This window comes from Capricornis sumatraensis, chromosome 15, assembly GCF_032405125.1.
Source record: "Capricornis sumatraensis isolate serow.1 chromosome 15, serow.2, whole genome shotgun sequence".
Taxonomy (NCBI): Eukaryota; Metazoa; Chordata; class Mammalia; order Artiodactyla; family Bovidae; genus Capricornis; species Capricornis sumatraensis.
Window position 1 is genome coordinate 36,898,676 of NC_091083.1, and position 22,463 is coordinate 36,921,138.

The window sequence follows — 22,463 nt, forward strand, 5'->3', positions numbered from 1 at the left end:
TTATATCTGCAAATAAAAAGTTACTTCTCTTTTCCCAATCTGTGTGCCTTTCATTTCTTTTTCCTGTCATGCTGCACCTGACGGGACCTCTAGTACAATGCTTAAAAAAAAGAGTGAGAGTAGACATTCTTGCTTTGTTTATAATTTTATGGAGAAACCATTCAATTTTTCAAAATTATTGTAATAACTATGGGGTTTGTTGTAGGTGTCCTCTGTTAGATTGAGGAAATTTCCTTCTATTCCTAGATTGCTGAGGACGTAGAATTTTGTCAGGTGCTTCCTCTGCACCTGTTAAGATGATCATGTGGCTTTTCTTTTTGTTCTGTAAATATGACAGAAGTATGTAAAAATGATGTAAATCGGTTTCTGAATGCCAAACAACCTTGCAGTCCTGGGATAAAATTCCACTTGGTTATAAAGTATTTTACTTTTGATACACTACTCAAAATGATTTCCAAATACTTTGTCAAGGATTTTTGCATCTACATTCAGAGAAATATTATGTGACGTTTTTACTTATTGTTATGTCATTGATTTTCCTATCAGGTTAATGCTGGGTCCACAGACTAAGGCAGGAAATATGTTTTATTTTCTGGACGAGCTTGTGTGGAATTTGTACAATAACTTCTTGGTAGAATTCACTGGTGAAGCCATCTGGTCCTGGAGTCTTCTTTGTGGGAAGATTTTTTAAAGTTTTATTTATTTATGGCTGCACTGGGTCTTTGTTGCTGTGCATGGGCTTTCTCTAGTTGTGGCAAGTGGGGGCTGCTCTCTAGTTGTGATGTGTTAGCTTCTCATTGCAGTGGCTTCTCTTATTGTAGAGCACAGCTCTAGAACTTGTAGCACACAGGCTTAGTGCATATGGGATCTTCCTGGACCAGGGATTGAACCCATGTCCCCTGCATTGGCAGGTGGATTCTTAACCACTGGACTACCAGGGAAGTCCTATGGGAAGGTTTTTAACTAGCAGTTTCTTTGTGCTTGGACTAATCAGGTTATCTGTTTCCTATTATAGTGAGTTTTGGTTGTGTCATTTTCATCAAAGCTCTCAAGTTCATTGGCTTAAAGTTCACAATACTTCCTTTTCATCCTTTTACCCTGTAGAATTTTCAAGAGTATCTTCTCTTATTCTTGATGATTTGTCTTCTTGATCTATCTGGCTAGAGGTTTATCAATTAAGTTTTTCAAAGAATTAGGTTCTGATTGCATTGGTATACCCATTGCTTTTGTTTTCTGTGCCATTGACTTCTTCTATTACTGCTTTTCTGCTTGGCTTGGATTTAATTTTATTCTTCTAATTTCTAAAGGGGGAAACTTATGCCTTCTTTCCTAATACAAGCATTTAATATTATGAATTTTCTTATATGCACTGCTTTTACTGGTTACTGCAACTTCTGATACTGGATTTTCATTTTTACTTAGTTCTTTTTATTGTCAATGTTTACCGAGAAACATGTTGACAGTTTCAAATAGTTTTGCAGGGCAGGGGGAGGGGATTTGCCAGATGTATTTCTGTTACTGATTTCTAGTTTATTTTGTAGTCAGAGAAAACCACTTTGTTTTTAATTCTTTTGAATTTGAAGGTTGTTTCATGGCTCATAATATGGTTTCTCGTCATGAATGTCCCATGTGTTGTTGAGAAAAATGTGAATTGTTGAGTGGACTGTTTGTTCACCAGAACAGAGAAATTTATGTTTTATTTTTTTTAAGGTTCGGAGTCCGTATTATAGTTGTTCTAGTATATCCTCCCATTGATCTTCAGAAGTCTAAGTTTGCATTTTCATGTTTTCATGGCTGATTTTAAGCTTACACATAGATTTGAAAAAAGAGTCTTTGCCCTTCTCTTTTTCTCCATGTTATGACACGTGTATTAGTCTTGCTGACATCATCTACTCGTATTACCTACAGCCAGGCTTAAGTTTAGATGTAGATAGTGTGGGCTGTTCTCACATGAGCTGTGATGCAGGCTGGTGACGAGCATGGCTCTCCATGCCAGATATGTTATTCTGCTCCTTAATATGTGTGTGCTCATGGGCACATGGTGTTTCTGTCTTGTAAGGCTTCTGCGAAACCAGCTTTGACAACAGCAGCAAGGAATCTGTGCACGTGGCACAGGTCAGTGGCACACTGTTGCTGGATTTGGGGGAGTGACGGGAAATGCTGATGCGTTTTCATCTTTGGAATTTCTCTGATGAATCTAGAATTCCTTCATTAGCCATTTACCCATATAAATTGAGCACGGACTTCTTTGAGCTTCCTGTTAGAGTGATTATAGTATGAATGTGTCCTAAGAACGGTTACTTATTCTTGTTTCCTAAACCTCTACTGTGCTTACTGGGGAGGTTTTTCATTGATAGAAGTGAGGGAAGGGGGTCCTCGTGGAATTTGTTAGGATGGGTGCCGGCACTCCTCCCAGAGGCCTTGAACACATGTGTCATGTACCGTGAGGTTAAGCACAAGGAAGACACCTAGAAATAAACTCACAAATCAGAACAGAAAGGCAGGCGGACAGGCAGAGTTTACTATTTGTCTATTATGTCTAGTGTTTAATAGGACCTGAATAAGGACATTACCAAATTGCTGAAATCATTTAACATATACAGAAGCAAAATAGTAAAAACAAAGCTGAGCTCTTTTAACATGCAAATTATATTATCGTTCAGCACACACGGCCACATGGACTTGTGCTGGGCACTGGGGCAGGAGAGTGACCTGGCAGGTGGTCCAGAGGATCCTGGTCCTGGTGGGAGGGGCGTGAGTGACAGTGTAAGGGCTGAGGTGAGGAAGGCAAAGGCTGTGGGAGTGCAGAGGAAAGACTGTGAAACCCAGCTCCCCCAGGGTAAGAGGTCACGGATCCAGAGTCGGGGGTAAAAGCTTCTGGACGAGGACGCAAGCTCTCAGTTGGCCATTCATTGTCACCTCTGACATTCCCAGAAACACCAGCTGCAGGAAAATCCCTGACTTAGTGGGGAATGTCTAAACCACTGAGTTTACCCAAACTCAGCCCAAGATACACCCAGAGCAGGATGACTGTATACCCACTTAACAGTTTTCCAGAGAAAATCTTGACAATGATCAAAAGAAGGACAGCAACTCAGGCTTGTTGATGCATTTTATTGTGAGATGGGGAGTCTGGTAAAAAACTAGAAAATGACCATGGTGTAACAAGGAACTTAAAAATGAAGAGTCAGATTTGTAACTTACATACATGAATACAGGAACAAATTGGCACAAAATGTTAAACGTTGTTCCCAACACTGTTTACATGAGGTTATCCTAATTTGGCTTCCTAAGGAAATGAGAGTTTTATGGTTAGACTAATCTCTTAATAAAACCGCAGAGCATCATGCTATTAGTCACACAGTGAATTTCAAAATTTAAGAGTTTTATATTAAAAACTGGGTAAAGGTAAAATGACTTGATTGCAGTTGTAAAACTAATACATTCCCATTTAAATTCTGTTCTACAGTCCAAGGCAAGTATAAATGTTAACATAACACTGTTAAATCAAATCTCAATGCAAGAGAACCAATTGCATCTCTACTTTAAATCTTATCAACTTTCCAAATTTTCATACTAAAATATATTATTGTATTAATACAAACTACAGTATTATACACTACACTGTGTAATAAATAAAGAAATATAAAAATAAGACACATAAATATAAAAGTTTTCTAAAACTAAAAGTACATATGTCAGTAAGAAGGGTATTAATACTGCCAAGTTTGAAGACATACAGTACAAAAATGTTGCACAGATCTATAAACTAAAAGAAATAAAATAATACTGATAGGTAAAAATCAGCTAATGTTGTTAATAAACTGGGTCCATAATAACTAACATTTGGAAACAGTTATGAGCCAAATAACAATGGCAGGTCCATGTTTGAAATGCAAGTACATGGATAAAGCAGATTAGAAAATTTCCCTTTCGTTTCAGTAGAGAAATTTTGAAAGTCAATTAACGCAAAATGAATACTGAGGAATTAAAGGGTGAAATGTCCCAGTGTTTGGCTTCTCTGACAGAGTCAGTGGTTTTTAAGTTTTATTTTGGAATTTTGATACAAGAAACAAATCAACAAATGCTAGTTATTGTAGGCCACGCATGAACGGAGGCTGGTCAGAGCCTTGAAAATACTGATAAATGGCACTTACAGCACACAGGTCTTGCTTAAGGCCAGAGGAGATACAAAGCTTCATATCACATCCTTCATATTTGTGTACCACGTACGCAAACACAATTACGAACACTGATTCTGACGTCTCTGCTGTCTCACCAGTATCAACACTGTTAGTCCCTGCAATCAGAACTCAACGGCAATCTCGTCAACTCCATTTTAAACCACATGAGTAAGAAACTTCAGCTCTTCTAGCGGCTGCTTTCTTAAGGCTAACAATACACTTTAAATGAGAATACGCTCTACTGTGACATCTAAATATTAGAAATGACTACCTTCTAGGTTGAATTTAGAAAAGGTAGTTAGCACGGTTTTGAACTGCATTATACTTCTCCGTGAAGGGAATTCTGTAGTGCAGAAGTTCTCACATTTTAAAAAACATAATAAAATACTGAAGCGGATTTAGCATATGTTTACCAATAAAAAATTATAAAATTTCTCCCAATTGTACAGCTTAAGAATAAACTAACGTAAGAGTGCTAATTAATACTGATAAAATGAAACAATGTCAGGTGCTCATCTAATCAATCAGCTTTCTTTAACCTGTTAAATCTCTGCTTTCTGAGTCATTAAGTTTTCTAATCTGCTTCATGTTACAAACTTGTTCCTAACTTTGAAAAATGCATGAAAAATTACTAGGTCTGAGGTTCAGGCACACCCGGATTTTTTTTTGTGTGGTTTTTTTTTTTTTTTTGATTTTGTGTTTTTTTAAATTTTTACTTTACACAGTAGTGAACAGAAATCACAGTATACAGGTTACTGTGTTTCCATGAAAAGCATGTATAATATAGAACAAAACTTCATTACCAATTAGAATTTTCTTTCTTTTCTAGAAAAACTATTAGGCTTCATTTGTTTTCTCTTCAGACACCTGCTCGCTGCCCTCACTGACTTTGTGTTCTAAGCTATGGGCTTGGCTTCCAGCCCCCGCCCCCTGCCCCACACCTTCCGTTTCTGCTCTCTCCCCCTCCTCCTCCGCCTCCTCCTCGTCCTCCTCGTCGTCGTCCATCTCCTCCTCCCCGTCCTCCACCTCCTCCTCCACCTCCTCCGCCCCTCGCGCCGCTCCACTTCCCTTCTCCTCCAGCTCCTCCAGCTCCCGCTCCTCCTCCTCCTCTTCCTCCTCCTTTTCGCTGTCCTCATCCTCCTCCCGCGTCGAGCTCTCCCTCTCGTCCGAGTCGCCCTGCCCCGCGTGCTGCTCGGGCGGGACCCCTGGGCCTGCGGCCCCCGGCTCGGGGGGCTCCCGCTCCTCGGCCTCCCTCTTGCAGTAGGAGTAGCGGTGGTTCATGTGCTGGGAGTAGGAGCCCGAGTGGGAGAAGCGCTTCCCGCACTTGTCGCACTGGTAGGGCTTCTCCCCGGAGTGCAGGCGCATGTGCTCGATCAGGTGATGCTTGTGTTTAAACGCCTTTTTGCAGATGCCACACTCGTGGGGTCTTTTACCTGAAAATAAGGGCACAGCTATGAAATGTAACGGCATGGAGCTGCTAGGCCTTGGGGCACTTCCGGTTATGGGAATAGCCATCAATTCAACTCTGCAAAACTGGCAGCTTCCTTAACATACATACCTGTGTGTTCGTATTTATGTCTCAACAGTGAGCTACTCTTTTGGAATATCTTATCACACAAATCACAAGCATACATTCCGTTTTCTGTCTTCCGCATTTTCTTTTTGGGGGGCGTGGAATCGGAGTCGTTCTGATCCTCTACATTGGATACTCCTTCTGAGCTAGTGTCTTGCCTTTCATCCTAGAGGAGAAAAGGAAGTAGGAAAAGTTCATTTAAGATTACAGGATAAACGACAGACATAAATAAAAGCAGAGCTGAAGGAACCACTTTGATTTCTGCTTTCAACAACCTGACCAAAGCAGGCTCCAAGGGAGGGTTCAGGTGAGTGGGCAGTGCAGTCACAACAGCAAAAGCAGCCCCAGGTCAGCGGGCACTGAAAGAAAGGACGCTGCAGAGAACACTTTAGCTGCCTATGGATCATTAACTTATGAGAAGTCTGCCCAACGTTTTAACTTACCAGTTTGCTAAACAGTCGTGAATTTCTAACTGCATCACTTACCTTCTGGGTTTTACTAAGTGAAAATTAAGACTCTTTCTTAAAAGTGGTCTTTAAATTGTATCTTCCAGAACCTTAGAATTTTGTGAACTAAACTTCATTGTCTCCTTGTAAAGAGGGAGGTTTGTTCTATCACTTTTCTAAGAAGCAAGATGGAAAAACAATGCAGGCAGGTCTGTGTTTTTAAACAAGAATCCTTGCTTGATGGTGAATCTTCAGAGTTTTGGGTGAGGGTTAGGGAGAAAACTGGCAGCAGGGTCTCCTGTAGGTGGAAGAATTCTGCAGGGAGCCTGCAGTGGGATTGGGCTCCTAGGATTCTGTGTCTTTCCTGAAGACGTCCATCCTAAACTCACACATTTTCCACAAGTTTAGAGGTTTCCCACAATTTCTTACAGCTTTGTAAGGCAGGAGAGGACTTCCTGGTGCTCAGTGGTAAAGAATCTGCCTGCCAATGCAGGAGATGTGGGTTCAATCCCTGATGCAGGAAGATTCTCTGGAGGAGATGTCAAACCTCTCCAGTATTTTTGCCTGGGAAATTCCATGCACAGGGGAGCCTGGTGGGCTATATAGTCCATGGGGTCGCCAAGAGTCAGATACAACTAAGCTGAGTGATTAAACAACAACAAGGGGTGCAAAGTGCTGACAGACGTTTTCCTGTCCCTTGTAAGCTGCCAAGGGTGTTAAAGGAACTCTCTTCATGTTACTGGATCTCGTTAACTGAAATTTCCCAGTTTATTCTTCAAAGGTGTGAAGAGTGTTTTATACAGTTAAAATTTAGATTTCATGAAAAATTTAGCCATGTGAAAACTTTCTCAAGGTTACCACAATTACAGGAAGCCCCATTGGTAGCAATATTTAAGGAGACAAAAGTAGCAAAACATACGTGAACAGGATATTATCATTATTTTAGTCGCATCTTCTTAGAATATTTGGGAAAAAGATTAAATTTATCTCTAGTATTCATTTGATTCAATCAGAAATTGATGGAAAAAATGGAGACATCAAGGTCAGTGACACAGAAAAAGCCTGGACAGTGAAACACACAACAGTCATGCAGAATAGCTTTATCGTAACTGTCACGGACTCGGAGAGCGTTACAGAGGAAAATACACACAGATTCACAACTGTATTCCCTCATGTGGTATTATGATTGAACACCAGTTTACAACTTATAAAATCATCAGTAAACTCATTAGGTGAATTCTTTATATACTTTTGTTTGCTTCATTAAAGCCTTTTATAAACAGAGGTTAACACAAAAAGTGAGAGCTAAGTTAGCCTGGTGTAAAACATCTGTGAACAAATTTTCATTTACTGATGATCATAATCAAGGCAGAAACTATGATGAATTCTGGGAACTTAACTATAAAACAGAAGTCTGATTAATGAGTATTTGAATTTTACTTTCCTCTTCCATCTCTAGTTTCAAACCGTCAATCTTATAGCTGAGACCCATCGACCCTCTTTTCTGCAAAATAATACTCAAAACTGCAGTTGAAAACTACACTCTGGATCAGTAAACAGCAAAAGCCGAGATGCCACCGCAGCTAAGGCACACAGTCAGCTATTTCCTTTCAAACGTGACAGTTTAGCAAGCTGCTTGGCTCTCTCATGCCTGGTTTTTATTAGAGAAATTCACTAAAATAAATCAAACTAGCATTTGATCAATGGATTGGGGCTGGGAGTGGTTCTTTTCCTTTTTTACCTGATTTCCATTGGGCTGGATCACCTTCAAGGGTGTTTCCTGGACCGCCGGGCTGACTGCAGTCGAGTATGTGTAGGCGACCTGGGGGATCAGGATGGTCTGCTTGTTGGCAGCCAGTGCTCGCAAGCACGGAACGCTGTTCTGGTCAGCGATGGCCACGATCGTGGGTAACTGGGCAGTGACGGTAGGTATAGCAATATTTATGGGGTTGGCACTTGGTGGGATTACATTTACAACTGGTTCTGAGTCTGTAACACAACTGTCCTTTTGTGGCTCCTTTTTTGCACAAGACAAGTTCAAGGGTTCTTCCTGGACAGAATAAACACTGTTCTGGTAAACACTAGTGATAGTTGGCCTTTCCAATAACTCGCCCTGCTGCTTTGGTAGTGAAAGATCAAGAGGTTCGACCTGCGGCTCTTCCTGCGCCCCTTCTGTCGGGTACGAGTAACCCTGTGCGCTTCTGGAGGAAGAGAGGTTCAGGGGAGAAGGGGAGGAGGCGCTGCTTCCGGAACCATTAACAGCCGAGCCCCCTGGTAAGACAGGGGAGCTAGCTCTCTTCAGAGGGCTCTGGCGGTTCCCTGTGCTGTCCTGGGTTTCATCTGCGTCTGCAGCCTGAGGCTGACCGTCGCTCTTGGCAGGGGTGTTGGCTTTGCCTGGTTCCGGGGAAGATGGTTCAGAAGACTGCACTGAGATCTGTCCCGCTTGCATCTTTTCAAACCACTTTTTCACTACATCCAGTGGTAGGTTCACGGAATCGGCAATTTTTGAGAGCTCTTCTGCACTTGGCTGTGCGTTCAAAGCATAATATGCTTTCAGAAGAGACAAGAGGTTCTTTAAAGGTGGCTGACTGGGAGACAAACTGCCATCTCTGGACCCCGATGGAGCGGAGGCCTCGGGCTTGGCAGCTTCTGGGGTGGGGGGCCGAGGGGGCTGGGCGGGCTGCTTCAGGTCATAGTGCTTCAGCTCCGGAAGTGCATTGATGTCCCCGGGACAGTCGTCACACAGGAGGCAAGTGCTGTCATTCCCTCCCCCTTCAAAGCTTTTGTCCTTCTCAGACTTGACAGTAAGATCTTCTGGTAACTTTTCACTTTTGCAATTGTTGGTGGGGACTGGGGTTTCTTTTTTTAAATTCTGAGGAACAACTTGAAGTTGGCTAGGTTGTTCAAGACTGTAGTTAATGATGATTTTGGTTGTTCCATCTTGATCAACCAGAGGAAGACTGATGGCTGAAATAACAGAATGGCCGCCTTGCTGGATGGATGAAGCATTGATTGTTTCTTGTTCTTTGGATGCAAGATTGGCTTGATTATTCTCCAAAACTTGCCTGATGACATTACCATCTACTGCCACTTTAAGTACATTCTGAATATCACTTAAATTGATACTGATGGGGGACACCAAACCCACCGTTGGCAGAACGACGGCCTGCACCACACCCTGAGGAGAACTGGTTGCCTGTAAGGGGCCACCACCACTGAAAACCCCGTTCTGTAGAGGGGCTGAGCAGTTGATTCCTGAAGCAACCACTATGGGTTTGAACTCGTAATCCACAGGTTCGGTTTTGATCTGGTTTACGGGAAGTTGCTCTTGCAGGGGCTTGTTCTCTGTCTTCTGCCGCATCTGTGGCCGCGTGGGGCTGCCTGGAGAGGCCGAGAGCGAGGGTGAGGGGCACTGCGAGGTCTTGAGCCCTGTTCTCGGCCGCCCGTTCACAGGCATCAGGCTGATACATTTCTTACTGCTGATGTGTGAGCTGTAGGAACCAGAATGGGAAAAACGTTTCTTGCAGTTTGGGCATTCATATGGCTTCTCTCCTAAACAACAACAAAAAGTTACATTCGTAAATTTTCACATATTCACATTTTCCCTAAAACAAGCAGTATCAATTTAAAAAGGGAGTTACCATGTGCGCTTGTGATACAATTTTATTTAGAATCATCACTTTTAAGTTGAAAACCTACATAAATGTCAAGCACCAGTAAAATGTTAGTCTGAACTATGTGCTGACCAGTAAGAGAATCTTCTCTTCAGGTGTGTATAACAGTTTTGTTCACTTTTAAAAGTTCAAATCTTTCTCAGATACCAAAAAATTCTCACTCTTTCAAGTAATTTTTTTCTTATCCTGTGTCACTAAACTATGTAATTCTCTATATTTTACTCTACTTAACCATCTATAGGAGAAATTAATATTAGACAAAAGGAAGCAAAATCTCCCCTAAGACTTAATAACTGTGGACATCTATACTTGACTGTATGAGTCATATGAGTATCTATCCTCCCTATATTCATAGGTTTGCTTGAAAAGCCCTTTTTCAGGGGGGAAGAAAAGTTTAAATACAAGTATTGTTACAAGCCTTGCCTTATTAAGCTGGGATGTACGGGTGTGCTTAGTCGCTCAGTTGTGTCTGACAATTTGTGACTCCATGGACTGTAGCCCACCAGGCTCCTCTGTACATGGGATTCTCCAGGCCAGAATACTGGAGTGGGTAGCCATGCCCTTCTCCAGGGGATCTTCCCAACCCAGGGATCGAACTCAGGTCTCCTGCATTGCAGGCGGATTCTTTACTGTCTGAGCCACCAGGGAAGCCCAATACTACTGGAGTGGTAGCCTATCCCTTCTCCAGGGGAACCTCCCCACCCAGGAATTGAGCCAGGGTCTCCTGCATTGCAGGCAGATTCTTTACCAGCTGAGCTACGAGGGATGTATGTACTTCTAGATAAATAAGGCAGTGTTCTCTGTGTGCTCAGTTGCTCAGTTGTGTCCAGCTCTTTGCAACCCCACGGATTCCTCTGTCCATGGGATTCTCCAGGCATGAATACTGGAGTGGATTGCCATTTCTTCCTCCAGGGGATCTTCCCAATGTGGGAAGCAAACCTGTGTCTTTTGTGCCTCCTGCACTGGCAGGTGAATTCTTTACCACCGAGCCTCTTGGTATGAAATGCATCTTGGAGTTTCAATTTCAGTGACAGTGGTTACAGTAACTTAGAACATTTCAGTATTAAAACAGTATACTTCTGCTGCACAAATACAACATCTTTGTGAAATGTAAGGAAAAAAAAATGAAGCTTCCTGCTTGCAGAGGCCTCAGTTACATCACTCCCCAAGACCTTACAGGGTACAAGGTGTTCTTCTGGGTCACTATGGGTACTCTGACAGAAATTTTTGAGTTGAATGGAATATTTTCATACAACCCAATTTTTTTTTGCTCTAGTTTGAACATGTTCTAGTTCATGAATGTATAGTCTAAAAGTTACCAATGCCTGGGTTCAGGGAGATCCGGGTCTCAGTGCTGTTTACTCCCACACCTGCTGCGTGCAGGTCACAGAGCTGCTCTGTAAGCCTCTGCCAGATGAATGAGTGGCCAACTATACAATGATGAAGTGTGGTGATGCTGCTTATCTACTCAGTAGCAAAATACAGCTCTTTATCTCCCCCTTTCTTTTTAATGATTAAAAGGAAAGCAGCAAGAAAGCGTAGGACCTGCTAGTCTTGGAATTTCAATGTTGTAAAGATTAAAACAAGTGCATTATATTTTCTCAAATGTGTCTGCATAATCAAATTAGAGTTGGAAGGAATCTAATAAAGCCCTCTAGTACAGCCTCCTTCTCAATGAAGGGTTCATTTCATATCATCCTTGGCACCAGCTCATCTCTGTTTAACCTCTTTTATTAAAAGGAGGTTATTGCTGCTGGACAGATTGGAGGAAGGCAGTCTAGTCTGGCTTTGCTGAGGACCAGGATCTAAGTTCAGATTCTCGCTCTGGCACATACTATGTCTATTTTCTTAATCTGTCCAAGCCTCAGTGTTTTGGTGCATAAATAAATGTAGATACATCCTCACTGGATTGTTCTGGTTATAACAGATGATATAGCAAAACCCAGTGTGCTCCCAAGAAATGTTAGTGACTCTTTAGAAAAGCAATGAGACAGAGGGTCAGTACCAAGCCAAAGCTGGCCTTCCATGTTATGTTTGTTTCTGATGCTGCATGGAGCTGGTCTAACATTTCCTTGACAAGCCAGACTTTCGATGTGATGAAGAGCTGTCCCAAGAATCCTTCAATTTCCCTCATGCAGGTTAAATGTGTCCAGGTCTTTTACACATTCCTCATGGGATGTGTTCTTCAGAACTCTTACCCGCTTGTTAACTCACCTCTGAGTTTCTCCAGTTTTATCAATATCTTTCCAATGGGATGCCTGAAATGTGATTCAATACTCAAAATGCATTGGATAAAAATTTCCAGTGGGTGTAAAACAAGGGATATGTCTTTGCATCTTTATTTGATGACCTTTTTAGATGAACTACATGATTGTTCCCTTGCTGACTAGGAAAATAAGCATCTGTAGTATTGATTATTTCTGTCTTTACAGAGCACAGTGGGGATGACAGTGGCTTTGGAGTCAGGAGGGCTGTGTCACAGAGCCCAGCTTTTCTGTGTCCCAGCTGAGTGACTGGGGACAAGGTAAGTTCTCTGAAACTCCATTTTCTCATCAGTAAAAAAGGAGGAAACAGTAGCATCTACCTCCCAGGGTTACTGTGAGAGCTGCATGACTTAATGCAGTTGAGGGTCCAGCAGGTGCTAGTTACCATTACTATTATGGGAATCACCCAGTTATTTTACTGCTGCTATAAAAAAGACTGCAGAACAATTATTCTAAAGCCAAAGTCTATGTCTGTTAGAAAAAGCCGTGTTTCTAATTCTAACTTCGTAGCTAAAGCACATCACCTCAGTTATTGACCTAGGTTAGTGTTTGTAACTACTACTACGACAGGAAGTTGTGTTGCTCAAAGTCTGATACATTATGCACACTGACCTTTTTCTAATGGCTAAGGTGGTGCTCAGTTGCACCTGATATAAAAGTTTTCTAGGCTGAAACGACTATCAGGCTGTGGAACAAACCCAGGTTACTTGCTGGGGAGGCTCCCTGCCTGGGTGCAGGGGCTCTTTCGCACCCTCTCTGTGGGCAGGTGCAGTGGCCTCCTCACAGTTCCTTTGCACAGTTCCCATGTGCAAAGTATATATGACCGTGACACATAGGGTTCCTTTCATGGACATCAGAAGAGATCCATGCAATTCTAGGGCACATAACTTGAGGGTAAAAACTCAGCTGCAAAAAAACCCCCAGAGTTTCCTCAAGGATATGAGGTTCATTCATTATTAGGTACTCTAAGCAGTGCTTTCAAAACTACCTGTGGTGAATGATCATTGTTCTTTTCATTAAAAAACATTTTCCAATCTCCTATGGACTAACATTGTACAAACTATAATGAATTTGTCACAGCTCTGTCTTGATGTAATACTTTCTAAATGCTTACCCTCAGTTTCTGTTTATCTGGGATGACTTGGGAGTAGCCCTGCTCGAAATCTCCCCTTGGAATAACCCACCAGGGAGCTGTAGACTTGGATGGTATCCACTGGGCACCCTGGGGCAGTGCTCTTTCTGAACTGCATTTTGGTGAAATATCACTGGCCTTTATGGAAGAATCTTACTTTAGAATGAAAACACTATTGAATCCTCTGCTGTATTATTTTAAGGATATTTCTGAGGATGATGTAAATTATCTTTTGGTTCTTTCTTCTTAATGATGTTCCAAGGAACAACTTTCTCTGTGGACTTCGTATCAGAAGAGTTGTGCTTTTTCTTTCATCTTCTGACATCTGATCCTTTTTACCTACAAACACTCTAGATTTCCGTTACTAACTGTAGTTTTCTTACTTCCTAAAACCTAGGGTCTAATTAATTTGTGGTCTCTTCTAGCATGTACAAAGGAATTCATAGTAGTTTTTTTTCTTTCTCATTTTGACTTCATGCCTGTCTTGCTTTCTTTAAGAGACATAAATATGAATGGACAGCAGAGCACAGGAGTCTGTGTGCCATGACATGGCCTGAATCTGCCTCTTTCAGAGCAGCAGCAAGCTGTGAGCTTATTATAAAGCTCTTGACCATGGAAACACCTAAAGGGTTTCTACAGATAGCACAAGCATTATTACTTGATTGAAGCTGATTTTTGATGATCAGTGCAGGATTTTGTGATCAGATATCAACTTCTTGTTTCTGGACTTAAAATATTTTAACATTTTGTATGATCTGTGCTTCCCAACTGCATATAATCTGTAGATCTGTGACCCTCCTATATGACATCTTACTCTGTTTTATTACCCCAACTTCAACATTAAAAAATGAATTAGCTATAATCTCTATCAACAACTTCAAATAATTTCTGGCGAGAAAGTGAAGTTGCTTAGTTGTGTCCGACTCTTTGAGACCATGGGGTAGCCTGCCAGGATCCTCCATCCATGGAATTTTCCAGGCAAGAGTACTGGAGTGGGTTGCCTTTTCCTTCTCCAGGGGAGCTTCCCAACCCAGGGATTGAACCTGGGTCTCCTGCATTGCAGGCAGATGCTTTACCATTTGAACCAGGGACGCCCTTCTGGTAAGAAGCTGCTGCTACTAAGTTGCTTCAGTCGTGTCCAACTCTGTACGACCCCATACACAGCAGCCCACCAGGCTCCCCCCGTCCCTGGGATTCTCCAGGCAAGAACACTGGAGTGGGTTGCCATTTCCTTCTCCAATGCATGAAAGTGAAAAGTGAAAGTGAAGTTGCTCAGTCGTGTCCGACTCTTAGTGACCCCATGGACTGCAGCCTACCAAGCTCCTCCCATGGGATTTCCCAGACAAGAGTACTGGAGTGGGTTGTCTTTTCCTTCTCCAGGGGATCTTCCCGACCCAGGGATTGAACCTGAGTCTCCTGTGTTGCAGGCAGATGCTTTACCGTTTGAACCAGGGAAGCCCTTCTGATAAGAAGGGGGGTTATTAAAAATAAATTATTGATGTAACACCTATCCTTCTCAAACTATATAAAAAAATTGGATAGGAAGGAATACTTGTGAACTCATTCTATGAGGTCAGCATCATCCTGATATCAAACCAAAGCACACACAAAACTGCAGGCCAGTATCACTGATGAATACAGATGCAAGACTCCTTAACAAAAATATTAGCCAACCAAATTCACTAATACATTGAAACACCCAGGTATACCATGATCAGGTGGGATTTATCAAGGGATGAAGAATGGTTAAATTTCTACAAATCAAGGTGATATACCACATTAACAAATTGAAAGTAAAAACCAAAGCTTTTGATGAAACTCAATATCCATTTATGATAAAAAAAAAACTCTCAAAGAAATGGGTACAGAAGGAACATACCTCAACGTAATAATGACCATGTATGAAAAGCCCATAGCTAACATCATACTCAATGGTGAAAAGCTGAAAGCATTTCCTCTAAGATCAGGAACAAGACAAAGATATCTACTCTTGCCACTTTCATTCATTATTCAACAAGGAATTGGAAGTCCTAGCCACAGTAGTCAGATAAGAAAAAGGAATAAGAGAATCCAAATTGAAAAAGAAGAAGTAAAACTGTCACTGTTTACAGATGATATGATACTATATACATAGACAATTCTAGAGATGCCACTAAAAAACTACTAGAGCTCAGCAATGAATTTGGTAAAATTGCCAGATACAAAATTAATGTAGAAATCTGTTGAATTTCTAGACATTAATAACAAGAAAGAACAATTAAGAAAATAGGCTCAATGATTCTATATTGATTCTATATAGATTCATTCATTCTACATATTCAAAATGCCTATTGGGTAATTCCTATCAAAATGACAATGCATTTTTCACAGAACTAGAATAAATAACTCTTGAAATTTGCATGGAAACATAAAAGATGCTGAATAGCCAAAACAATCTTGAAAAAGAACAAAAGTGGAGGTGTCACACACCTCAATTTCAAACTATGCTGCAAAGCTACAGTCATTTAGCATGGTGTTGGCACAAAAGCAGATTAATAGATCTATGGAACATAACAGAAACCACAGGAATGAACTCGTAAGGGTGGCTAACCTATGGCAAGAATATACAGTGGGGAAAAAGCCCCTTCAATAACTAGTGCTGGGAAAACTGGACAGCTACACTCTCTCATACTACGCACAGAAGTAAATTTTGGATTAAAGATCTGAAACCATAAAGTTTCCAGAAAAAAAACACAGGCAGTAAGCTCTTTGACATAGATCTCAGTAGTATTTTTTTTTTTGATATGTCTCCTCAGGAAAAGGGAACAAAAGCAAAAATAAAGGGGACTACATCAAACTGAAAGACTTTTATAGAGACAAAAAAAACTATGAACAAACTGAAAAGGCCACCTACTGAATAGAAGATATTTACAAATGATATAAATGATAAGGGGTTAATATGCAAAATGTCCAATGAACTCATACAACTCAAAATCAAAAGAAGACAACCCAGTTAAGAATGGGCTGAGAATCTGAACAGATATATTTACCCAAAAAATACTTACAGAAGCCAAAAGTCAAATGAAAAGATGCTCAACATCATTAATATGATATCCCCATACACCTGTCAGAATGATTATTACACACAAAAAAGTATTGGCAAGAATGTGGAGAGAAGGGAACCCTAGGTCACTGTGGGTGAGGATGTAAATTGGTGCAGCCACTATGGAAAATGGTATACAGATTTCTTAACAAATTAAAAAGAAAACTACCTTTTAATCCAGCAATTCCAGTTCTGAGTATTCATCCAAAGAAAATGAAAACACTACTTTGAAAAGATTATATATACAGACCTGTATATATTATACACTGAAATATAATACATTTCCATACATTCACTGCAGCATTATCTATAATAGCCAAGATAAGTCAAATCATGCTGTTTATACAGTGCTGTATGTCAGTTATATCTCAATAAAGCTAGGAGAAAAAGGACAGTAGTAGAGGAAAAATACCCATTGGATATATGTTAATATAATGTTAATATATATATGAAATTGATGAAAATTGTTCAATAGCACAGGAGCTAAGAAATAGGATGCTGATGCAGATGCCAAAAGACAGCTTTGTTTTCCAGACACATTAACGTCTAAAAATTTTAAAAAAATGTATGAATCTCAGTTTGAGCATGTTTTAAGAGGTAACATTCTTTAGCCCTAAATGAGCAATTCAGCACAACTTCTATTAATGCCGTTCCAAAATAAAACACACGTATCACAAAGCCACCCAACCGTACTTTTTGTGCAGGATATTTGTAAAATCAATTAATAATTGTTAATATAATAATTTTCACAAAACAAGCATATGCAGAAATCCATAACAGGTGTCTTTCATTGAAATGATTTAGTATTAAATAACGCATCGAAATTTACCAGGAGACAGATTTCATAATGCACTGTGAATTTTCTTGGTTGCTTTTGGGTAAGTAAAGCCTCCAAAAAAAGGCAAATAGAGCTCTCTTTGGTTGTAAGTCTGTAAAATTGACATAGTATTTTTACCATGTATTAATGTTCACTTTTCATGTGAAGCTGTAGATGATGAGTTGTGCAGAACTGAGGGTGAGATGGGGGAAGCCCATTTTCTGTGAAATCTCCTCTCGTGCCACAGTTACCACCCCTCCTTGTGCTGCCCTCTCCCACAATCCCCACGGTGCACCATGCCACTTCCTATCTTGAGTTCCATCTCTTCTCTTAAGGAGAGAATATCTTCATCTCCTGCTTTCCTTGTGCACATGGTTTATCAAGCATTTATCCTACACGCTTTATCATTCCCTTGTTAACTGTGCAAGAGAGGCAATGAAATGAACATTCATCGAAAAGCTTAAGTGTCACAGGTTGTACATCTTGTAAAATGCTATATTCTTATTAGGAAATTCAAAGGGTGTCCTCTTAGCTTGATATACTTTAGCCAAAGAGTAAGATCCCAATAAAATACCGTTTATAAGCAGAAAATGTCTCCATATTAGTGTTTATCCCAAAACAATTGCAACGAGTTTCTAACCATATGTGTAGCTCACATGTGATATTAATTTATTATCATAATCACTAAGATAGTCAAGGTAGACAAAGAAAACATATTTACCACTGTGGATTCTTAAGTGCTCTTTTAGATGGTGTTTGTATTTGAAAGCTTTTCCACATTCAGTGCACTTGAATTTACGATTACCCCCAGACTGCGTCACATGTCTCTGTAAGAAAGAATTGGTATTTTATTTATGAAGCAAAAAAGCTTTAGACATAAAGAACATCCAGTCTGCTAAAAGTAATGTTTGGGTGGTTGTTTTGTTTCTTTAAAGGCCTCAAATAGTAGCAGTCACAAAAATCTAATACTTGGAATGTTACCAAAAAGGAAGAGGACAGTGGCAACAGAATTTCGAAATAAAGGAAAATCTCCACTTCCCAGTTTAAAGAATCAGAATCACAATCACTCTATGACGCAATATAGCATTTAGCAAAAAATATGTACTTGACCAGGAACTAGAGGTGATTTCCCTCACCTGCACTCTAATTGACAGATAAAGAAACCACGGTCCAGAACGTCCAGGAATCTGTCTCAAGCAAAGAAGAACAAGGTCTCCAGAACAGAAGAAAAGGCTGGGCTTTTTCAGGACTTTATCCTCTCTAGCAAGTTTGGTATTTCCAAAATCTTAATCTGATGATTTAAAAAATACTTCCCTCTTTTCAGTCAAATATGGATTACTGTAATAGCTTTCTGTCTGGTTTATCAACCCCCCACTTTTACATACTTCGAATAAATTCTGCACCCTTTATTCATCTTACAAAAGCAGTGTTTGAACTGAATTATGCAATACATTCTACTCATAAATTTCTAGAGGATTCCTGTTCACCCCTGGGCACAGATTCTGAGGCTACAGATGCCAGGTTTATAGCCCCGAGTTTCCAGGCTGCTTCAGCAGGAGTCCACATCTCATCATCCAGTGAGTCCTACCTTCTGCATGCACACCACTCTTCACCTCCCTGCTCCCACTGATACCATCCCTTACTCCTTGGCGATGTTTCCCCTTAATTGTGACTGTTACAACTCTACCCATCATTCAAAGGCTCCAGTTCTGCTTGCTCTGTGCTTTCCCAAACTGCTATCTCCCTTCTGTCCTCCACACAGGAAGGACCAAGAATAAGCGTGAAGTATGTGTCAGGTTCTACTTCACCCAAACCCCTGGCTTTGAAATTGAATACATGGCGCCAACTCCAAACAGCTCTCTCTAGATCTCTCCTCTCTCCATTCTAGACTCTCACAGCTTCCTCGATGTCCCCAATGAACAGTGACAGGCATCTGCTAAGAGGACTACACTGACCACTTCATTTCTTTCCTGGAAATCAGCTCCTCCTCTCCTGTTTTTTGGGGGCTTAATCCACCTGCAGTGCAGGAGACCAGGGTTCGATCCCTGGGTAGGGAAGATCCCTTGGAGAAGGGAATGGCTACTCACTCCAGTATTCTTGCCTGGAGAATTCCATGGACAGAGGAGCCTGGTGGGCTAGTCCATGGGGTCACAAAGAGTTGGACACAACTGAGTAACACTTACTCTTGTTTCTTACCTTTGTGAGTAAACCCCTCATTTATCTGATCATTCCTTAGGCCCTGAATTTGGAGGAATCCTGGTCCCTCTCTTTCCGAGACCCTTCTCCAATCCCTCAGCAAGCCAGCCTGCAGCCACCATCCTCATGATGTCACATCTGTCACACCAGTGCCTCTGGCCTGGGTTACAGCCACAGCCCTTAAGTGTGCTTCCTGCTTCCTTCTTGTCTCTGTCCATCTACTCTCCACCCCACAGCTCATCTGGCCTTAAAAATAAGACATAAACACAAAATTCAGTATCTTTCAAATGCTTCCTTATAATACTTTAGAGTAAAATCACAGGCCTTAGCCATGGCTCATACAAGAGGCCTCATCATCTGGCTCCTCCCTACCCAGCCTCTTTGTCTTTCTCCCCTTCATGCGCCCTGGGCTGCCTGCCTTTCCTTGGCTTCTGCCTCGAGGCCTTCACGCCCCTCTGCTCCCTCTGCACAGAAGGCCCTTCTCCCAGTCATTCTGTGACTGGCTCCCTCACTTCACCCAAGTCTAGGGTCAGATGCCCTAGTCTCTCTATTAAAAAAGAAAAAGCAGCTTCCACCACTTTCTATCCTCTTTGCTTTGTTTTCTTCATTCCACCTGTGTTGATATTTTACATCTGTTTTCTCTCACCTATAATACATGCCCACTACTGTCAGGGACTTGCTCATTTTCACTACTGTGTCTTGAACACCTACAACAGGCCTTACACAGAATCAAAACTCAGACATCTGTTGCATGAATAAGACAACATGGAAATGTTTACCTTGATTTCCAGAGGCCAGCAAGGCAGACGCTCTGCCTCCTAACCTAAACGGTTCCCAATTATACCCCTCATGTTGCTGGCTTCCACATTCCATCACGGCTCCTTCCTGACCTTGGTCTGACCACGTATTTCACTTATGAAACCGACCAGCCACCTTTACATCCCTCAGAGAAAGCCTCACACACACAGTGGCCTCCATGCTCATCAGAGAGCTTATGACTTATTTTTCTCACAGCATCTCCTGCTTTCCCTCCAGTTCTGTCCTTCGAAGCTCCTTCCTTTGACAAGGGCCCTTGGGGGAGAGGATGTGGGGGCAGCGCTTGCAGGACAGCTCTGCTTCCAAATGTCACCTGAACAGCCCCTTTCCCACGGCCCGTTGGCACTGTGGCCACGCCCCCAGGGCCCGTCTACACTGGGGTCAGGTCCCCAGGCTCCACCCACACTGTGGTCAGGTCAGGACACCGGGGTGCCAAGAGCATGCCTCTGTTCTGTCCCTGACAAGACTCGTTCAGGGCAGATGAGAAGATGGGGTTTGTCTTCTGTGGGTCAGTTTCCTCCTCGTGGCACTCGCTCCCACCCCAAGTGCTCCTTTGTGGACTGAAGCACTGACCTACCCAAGGAAGAGCTGGCCCTGTGCTCATGCCTGCCTGTACACTCCACACCCCATGATTTCATGAGTATTGTCACCAGGGTCCTGAGAAGACAGGCGGGCCCATTCTCATCACTGTTTCTCTTATAGATTTTGGCCTGGTTTTTGGTTGAGCCATCACAGCCAAGAGGGTAACTTGCTCTCTTGGGTCAGTGACGTGGGTACACACGGAGCAGACGCTTAAACTCAGGTGCACAGGTATTCCGAGTCTTTCGACAGAAGAGACTGGACATGTGCCCCAAGCACAGCACACACCTTCAACATACTGTGTGCTGCTGAACACTTATTCGACTTTTAAATCTAGATTAACCAGATATTAATTTGATTATTTACAGCTGACCTTACAGAAGCAGAACTGGCAAAACGTTTCTGACTTTAATCCTTAAATTCAGAGCCAGCAACGTAACTTAAAGATAGTCTTGGTTTATACTTCTAGAAATTGAGGCAAAGTGACACAGAAACAGAATAAACCATATGAAAAATTGAGTCCTCAGATTAAAAATGATTCAGTCTAAACTTTAGATTCTTAAGAGGCAACTTCCCTTACATGAAAAAAAGCCACAGTTATACTGATAACAGTCAGCGTTTCACGAAAAATTAAACTTATTGTTTGATTTTCTCCTCTACTTGGTCAGTAGTAAGTCATGTGCTTTATGAGATGGTATTTATTTTTCCTACATCGAACATTTTAGTAGAATCCATTTTGAAATCCAGTGATAAACGACATATTTGTTATGATATAAGCAAAATAACTGAGTTGAAAGGGACCTTGTCTGGAAAAGAAAAAATGTAGTCACTTCTAAAATAGTCTTCATAGTGTTTACATGTGCGTTTAAACTCAGAAATGACCCGATCATCCAAACGAATAATCACTGTTCTTTTTACAAGGCTGCAGACCAGACACTGTCTGGTGCAGCCCCTTAATCTTTCAGTGTGTGAGAGCCCTTGCCTTCCATGGAGCAAGGAGTTCTCGGTGTGGATAGTGGGTGAATCTGAGTCATGCCACTTACCTGCTCTCGTCCTGATTTGTGGGAGGTCATGTGGCGCTCGAGCTGGGTTCTGTATGCAAACGTGTAACTGCACAGGGAGCAGCTGAAGTTGTCTTCATTCTTCTCGTGGCGATACTTAATGTGTTCTTTCAGAGAGGTAAAGCGTTTATATCCTCTGTCACAATACGGACAGGTGAGCAACTGGGAAAATGCATCTGGTGTTCCTGTAAAACAAGGATCGTACATTTTAAAGATGTTCCCAAATTAGTACCAAAGTGCCCACCGAGGCCCTCTGCTATGTGCCAGATACTGTGCTTTGTATCTGATCCTCAAAACCAACACACTGATGTGTCTCTGTTTTATAAAGAGAGGATGTGATGCCCAGAAAAGGTTAAATTACTTCCAAGTCACACAGCCTGTGAACAATGAAGTTGAGAGTCAAATGTAAGCTGACTTTAAAGTCTCATATCTTTTTCACTAAAACATAATTCTTCTCTTCTTTTGTATGGTTAATTAGACAAAGAAAAGCAAAATTATAATGCAGGTTATCCGCTGTGAATGTGTACACATGAAAGGAGTTTGGTACACAATAACCATCTTTCTACAAAGGTAACAGTGTCATCGTTAGTTATTGAATGTTCATTCTTTCAAATTTGAAAAATGTCACTTCAGGCATCA

At 41.5% G+C, this 22,463-nt stretch overlaps 1 protein-coding gene across 5 annotated transcripts in view; it reads right to left on the bottom strand.

Moving 5' to 3' along the window:
• Positions 1-5,021: 5,021 nt before the first annotated feature.
• The window catches only part of ZEB1 (zinc finger E-box binding homeobox 1), a 199,453-nt gene continuing 182,011 nt past the window's right edge, over positions 5,022-22,463 (bottom strand). For all 5 annotated transcript variants that reach the window (XM_068987008.1, XM_068987006.1, XM_068987007.1 and 2 more), the window contains 5 exons: positions 21,807-22,009; positions 17,894-17,999; positions 7,945-9,755; positions 5,743-5,923; positions 5,022-5,617 (listed from right to left, as the gene is read on the bottom strand). In XM_068987008.1, the coding sequence (XP_068843109.1) occupies positions 5,022-5,617; positions 5,743-5,923; positions 7,945-9,755; positions 17,894-17,999; positions 21,807-22,009 (2,897 nt within the window). The remainder of the gene's footprint in view (positions 5,618-5,742; positions 5,924-7,944; positions 9,756-17,893; positions 18,000-21,806; positions 22,010-22,463) is intronic.